Source organism: Eurytemora carolleeae, unplaced genomic scaffold, assembly GCF_000591075.1.
Source record: "Eurytemora carolleeae unplaced genomic scaffold, Eaff_2.0 scaffold341, whole genome shotgun sequence".
NCBI lineage: Eukaryota > Metazoa > Arthropoda > Copepoda > Calanoida > Temoridae > Eurytemora > Eurytemora carolleeae.
The window spans coordinates 47,113-53,729 of NW_019396231.1; the positions used below are offsets into that span (position 1 = coordinate 47,113).

The 6,617-nt window shown below is 37.7% G+C and overlaps 1 protein-coding gene across 1 annotated transcript; it reads left to right on the forward strand.

The window, feature by feature from the left end:
* The first annotated feature begins 2,042 nt into the window (after positions 1-2,042).
* LOC111698797 (uncharacterized) lies at positions 2,043-6,066 on the forward strand. Its single transcript, XM_023469236.1, has one exon. It carries the CDS (start codon positions 2,913-2,915, stop codon positions 5,088-5,090), a length of 2,178 nt encoding a protein of 725 aa, XP_023325004.1. The 5' UTR covers positions 2,043-2,912; the 3' UTR covers positions 5,091-6,066.
* Positions 6,067-6,617: the final 551 nt, after the last annotated feature.

The window sequence follows — 6,617 nt, forward strand, 5'->3', positions numbered from 1 at the left end:
AATAAATTAATCCTGATGTTATTGCGACCTGATGGTGAAACCTTTGATATTTAAATCTTTACCTTTATATTTTTAAGGTTACGAAGATGTAGGGATTTTTAAATTTAAGATTTAGGCGATTTACCATGGTTTTCAATTTCATTCAATTAAGTAAACTAAGAATCCTAAAATAGCTGTTGTTTCTTTTTCAAGTTCACGGGACTTTTTAAAATAGAAAGCATATATTTTTAGATTATTTTTAAGTGACAACACTCACTATTAGAAAGTAGAACTTAACAAGTACGACTCAATATTTAGCAGTATCTATACAATATTTTAAATACAGCATATGTTTTCAAGTTTTTACTCAGAGCTGCCATTTAATTACAGATTTATAAGTAATTGAACACTCGCAGCAAAATCTAATTTTCAAATCTATTTATTTTTAAGACTGATAAATGATTTTAAAAACATATGAAATTTCAAATTTAGGTCTTTGCGATTAGATATTTTAAGATATTGAGATTAGAAAACTAGAGTTTTCAGTTTCTTTACACAATATTTTATCAGATTTTCTAAGGATTAATAATCTGAATTTTTGCCGTTACAAAAGCCTCCAATGATTATATTTTCTTCCTGGAATCTTTAAAACAGACTTGATTAGATTTTAAAAGGATTCTGTAAATGTTAAAAAAATAAATTAGTAAATCTTATTTGTTTTCAGAGGAAAGCTGGTATCAGATGTCTAGTTGTACACATCACCAACTGTCCTGGAGTACAAACTAACAGCTATGCCAGGCTCCGCTGTCTGTCCAGCTGACAGATATTAAATCTACGAAATAGGAAAAGTTACAAATGTTTTATAAAATATTTCATTATACCAATATGCCTAATCTTAAAAATGTCAAAAACTGCAAACAGAAAATTTTGAAAGTGCAGATATATTTCACATTTTGTTAAATGCTCAACATTTTCATTCAATTCAATTTAATTTTAGTTTCAGAGAGATATGTTTATTCAAACGGGGGGAGTGATCGTGCTGATTTATTTTGTAGTTTTCTTAATTTTCTTTTTTAATCTGTCCTTACTTTTATTTTAAACGTACTTCTTTGATTCTCTAACGTACTCACTACCTTTCACTTTCTCTACTTCCGTCTACTTTTTTACATTTTCCTTCTTTGCAAAGATACTTCTAAACTTCTATTTTGTTAACTCTCTTTTTCTACTTCTCTACTTCTTTATTTCTCTATTCTCTACTTCTCTACTTCTCTACTTCTCTACTTCTCTACTTCTCTACTTCTCTCACCTCTATACGTCTCTACTTCCCAATTTTTCTACTTCTTTTATTTCTCTACTTCTCTCTACATCTCTACATCTATGCGTCTCCTCTACTTTTCCACTTTTCTAATTTTTTTTAATTCTCTTCTTTTCTTTTTCTCTAATTTTCTACTACTTTACTTCTCTTCTTCTCTACATTTCAACTTATCAACTTATCAATTTCTCTGCATTTTTACTTCTCTGCTTCTTTACTTGTATATTTACCTATTTTTTACTTCTTTATTTCTTAAATATTTCGTTAATTTTCTCTCAATATTCATGCTGATCTGCTGATTAAAAAGGATTTACAACAGTATCGCCAGAACTGATGTGTTCATTCCTTCAAATTATTATTCTAATGAACCGTCTCTTTAAACTATGTTTTATAACTGTCCTAGCATCCTTTTAAACTACGTTTCTTACTCGTCCTCTACATTGCTCTTCCTTCGGAGCTTATCTATCTATCTCTCTTTTCCAAGTTCGTACTTTTTGTACACAAAATAGAACAGAAATAGTCTTTTTAGAGAGACAATCGATTTTCGGGGATCTTTATGCTCTGCTACATAATTTAACAGCGGGATTCACATTTAAAGGGTTAAAATAATACCAAACGTATTTCAACTCTGAATGTTAAACTTTAAAAGTACAGTTTTAAAAATTGAATTTAAAGAAAAGAAACTTTGGTTTGGCAAGTACGTTATTGGAAAATCTGAGATTTAACTTTTTTTTACATTTGTAATCATCAGGAGGCTTTGCCACTAAGTACGTGAAGAGCAGGTTTCAGAGGGATAGAGGAATAGCGAGGGTAAAAAAGGGAGATATTCAGCGAGATAGCGAGGGAAGGAGGCCTGAAGGCCTGGAGAGTCAAGGTCAATTCCTTGGTTGGAGTAGTAACATCCTGCCCTACTTGTGCCATCCCTCCCCTCCCAGCCTCTCTTCTCAATCCTCCTTTTACTCTTGTCCCTCCCCTCCTCCTCCTCCTGCCCTCCCGACCTTGTATTCCAGCTGGCCTTGAGTTCAGCCTCTATTGCTCCGGTCGTGTAGACTCTATTCCTGCAGTTGCAGGAGGTTTGGAGCCCAGTGCAGCCGCCGGACTCAAACCGGGGCGCTCTACACCGCTATCACCGGCTTCCATATTGCAAAAATTCGTGCGGATTTGCGAATTACCTGTGCTGGTCTGGGGTGAGCCTGCACACCGCTCAGACTACAGTGCAGGCACACCAGTCTATACACAGTCCTGCAATACAGTGCAACATTTATGTTTTTCCAGTTTGTGCGAATTAGTGGCAAAATAATATTCTGCACAGTGAGCAAAGTTTAAAAGTGAACGACCTTGTTAGAAATGAACGGTTTTGTATCCTGCATTAGTGCACAATTGAAAGCTCCAGATCTTACTCAATTGAAAATGCATCTGATGCACGAAGTTTGCAAAAATTTCACATTTGCAAATTCTATAACCAGGAAGTAAAGACTGTGCTGTTACGCTTGGAGAAATTTATGGAGAGCTTTTAAACATTGTGAAGTTGGAATTTCTTGGTCTTAAACTCTTACTTAGCTCAAAGGTTTTGGGTTAAACTAACTGAGCAGGGAATCTAGCTGGAGCAACTGAATCCTACATGCTGCATGCTAGTTTCCCGCCACCCCATCCCTGGCCAGGCATGAGCCACCCGGGCCACGACCTGGTCCTTCAGGCTCAGGTTAGACATGGAGAGCAGACGGGTCAACATCTTGGACATCACATAGCTCAACATCAACATCAAACTCTCTATGTTGACAACATGTGCCAACAACCTATGTCACAACCCCAAAGCTATAATAATTACAATTATGGAGGAAATATTAATCATCAGCTACGGCCCGTGAGTCGTCAAAGCCAAGATGGAAACCTACGGCATGCCAGCGGTGGGAGTCAAACCAGTAGTCATAGAGCTACTCCCCCATCTCCTGATGATCTTAGAGCACAACTCTACAAACAGAACCATGCTCAGAACCTGGAGCGAGGTTCAAGAAACAGTTTTGAACAGAGTCAGTGCAATACAAGGGATGTGCAGGGGAGTCCAGGAAACCTGCACCCTGGAAGCAGTCCTAGAACAGGACATAGGATGCCTCCTTCACCAGCTAGTAGTATTCCTCAGAAGTCTCCTTTTGACCTGACAACTCAGATGACCATGGTTGGATCTAACACAATGTTATTTCATCATCCTATGAGGAAGGATGGTGTATCCGCTCCTCTGATGCCCCCTCAGACATATCCCATGGTAAATGTTAAACAGGAACCAGGTTCACCAGCTCACTATGCGTCTCTAAACCACTCTAGCAGGATTGTCAAACAAGAACCCACCCCACATTCTCCACAGAATGTTAATGCAACTCCTCCACCCACGCTTAACTCTAACCTAGGTACTGTAGGATACACCCAGATGGAGAGAAAAGTTATCCAACCCAACCCAACCCGACCAACCTTTAGCTATCCCAGTCCACAATCATCCAACCCTATATCTCCGGCTAGTGTAGGAGATATCTCCCGTCCAGACAAGTTTAGATATCAAAATACAAGCAAGCCAGTACAAAACCCTTCCCCAGGGGAGAGTACATGTAACTCAGCAATATCATCACGCGAAGGAACCCCTGGCCCAAGACTATGGACCGGAGAGGAAATGACAGGATTGGCTCCAAATATTGATATCTCTAAAGTCCAGGTTAAAGAGGAAACTGTTCCCAGGATATATGATTCCAATGACTATAATCGTAGACCAAGTATAAACCTGAGTTACCCTGCTACTCCAGTAAGATCTAGCCCGGGGGAATCCTATCCAACCTACTCCGCCCCCTATCACTCCATGCCCCAACAAGTCCCAATGCCCCAGAGAAGTGTTACTGCCATGGCTGGGCAGGAGAGAGGGTACAGACCCAGTGTAGGTCGACCTCCGATAGTTATGCCCGGCAACAGTGATGGATCTGTGCCACATAGCAACGTTAAGATTGGTCGGAGGCCGGCTCATCTACCCAAAGTTCTCAAGTTTGAGGATCCAACACTTCCGCATGGATGGCAGAGGAAACTAAAACAGAGAAAGCACGGTAAACAGGCCGGGAGATGGGATGTTTACATTTACAGTCCGTGCGGGGTAAAGTTTGCATCAAGAAAGAAATTGAAACACTTTTTTGAGAAAAACAATCTTCAGTACGACGCGGAACAATTTGATTTCACCCCTTATGGAAAGCATATAGATAATGCTCCCCAGAGACATCTATCATCAACATCGTCAGAAGGAAACAGATTGAGTGGGAGCCCTGGCTCTATGCACAGTCCCTCATCTGGTTACCATGGACCAGGGATACAGGAGTTCATGCCCCCAGGGAATCATCCTCCTATGGCCCACCATCATGCGTACATGCCCCCTGTACCAAGTTACGAGTTTAACCCTATGATGGAGAGCCCACCCAATGCCAATGCTAGAGAAATCCCTCAAAATCAAATCCTGAACCTGTCTCAACCCCCTGCGGGAGCTCTGACCAATGTGTCCCGGAGCACTGCTCCGGTCACAAACTTCCCGTCAGAGATCGACGATATTCTCAATGAAAACTCTGATGTCCAGTTCAGGAACAGGTTGAGGGACTACAACCAGGACCTTAACTCCCGGCAGGGAAACTCCGAAGACGAGAACGGTGAGGATATTAGAAGAGATGATTCAGAACGTGGGTTCATGGCCACCTCCATTAACATCCTGTCAGACGGGAATATGGATATGGATATGAATATAGATATGTACAACAACATGTACACCTCACCCTAAGGTGCTGAGGTGCGCGAGCTTAGTCATAAAACTACATCGACACCAGGGTAGATAAAATAGATTAGTGATACATAGAAACCGTCTTTAAGACTTTAAAAGTTTAAGTATTACATTTGAATGTCTAGACAAATCATGGAGAAAAGTCTAATCAAAATCTCAACCTGAAAAATATAAAGTTTTTGAAACCTTTTTTACCTTTTTATCAAGAACTTTGCACCTCGGAAACCATGGAGAGAAAAAGTACGCCAATAGTGTTTTCTGGTTGATCTAAGCTAAGCCAGGCTAACCCATGTACTTGCTTGTTCACTGTATTATTTTTAAACAAACCTATTTAATCAACATAATAGACACAACCCCCTGTGAACAACAGTTTCATAGATCTCAAACTAACAGTGTACAGCATTACTGAGAAACGTTTTAACATTGCTGAACTTCTTTTTTATTTTTTTTTGTTATATTAAAATTGGGAGAACTGTCAGCTTTTATGTTTCCAGTCGTGTTTTCTCGTAAAATATACTGCCCAATTTCAACCTAGCCATTTCAAGTAAAAATATGATTATTTAGACATCCATCAACAAGTGTTAAAAAAAAAGTTTCAATCAAAAACAAAATCAAAATCCAAGAGATTTCTTTCTTTCAATAAAACAGTTTTTGTTGGATGTTGTTTAATGTTAACAATAGTGACAATTTTATATTAAAAAGATATTTGAGCTTTTAACGGGCAACAACAAATAGTCTGGATCATCAATATTTAATGGCAACAATTATAATGTAAATAAGTTAAACTTTGTAAAATGGTGAACCCCTTAATACTTCATTTTTTCATAGATATTACACTTGTACTCTTGCTCGGATCTACAAACATAACAATTGAAAGATAACATTTTTGGATCCTTAACATTTCCAATTTTTCTTCTTCCTTTTTTTCAAACTTTTTCTCCGTTCCTTGGTTTCCCAAAATTTGAAGAAACACAATATTTCTTTTTCAATTTTTCCGACTAATAACAATCTTTATTTAATCAAAATTCTGTACATTTTCATTTTTTTGCCCAATATTTTGGACTTTTTTCTCATATTTCATAAAAACTTTTAAATGTGATTTAATTGGATGATTCGCTAGAAGTGTCCAAAACAATTGTCAGTTTTTTTAGAACAAAAATATGTCAGCGTTAAAATTAAAAATACTCCCTGCTGTAGGTAGACATGTAATGTCTCTAATCACTGGAGGGGCACAAAGAACACAGGTGTCAAAATTCAAATTACAATTTTTTTTAGATTGATAAAAAATAAAAATTGGTGTAATTTAAAAAAAAATAAAAAAAATAAAGTTTTTAAGCGCAAGATGAAAATTTTGCGTGGAGGATTTTTTTCATAAACTGTTTGTTTGTGCCCCGCAGTTTAACGAAAATTCGGCTGTGTCGCCCCAACCTAAAAGAAAATGTCAGAAATAGGGTCCTTTGGACCGTTTATTTTGAAATTTTCTTTTTTGTTCATAGAAATTATTTGTGATAGATATTTGAACAAAAT

What these genes read in the sequence shown, in the direction of transcription:
- LOC111698797 (XM_023469236.1), top strand. Translation starts at nt 2,913, where the DNA reads ATGCTGCATGCTAGTTTCCCGCCACCCCATCCCTGGCCAGGCATGAGC.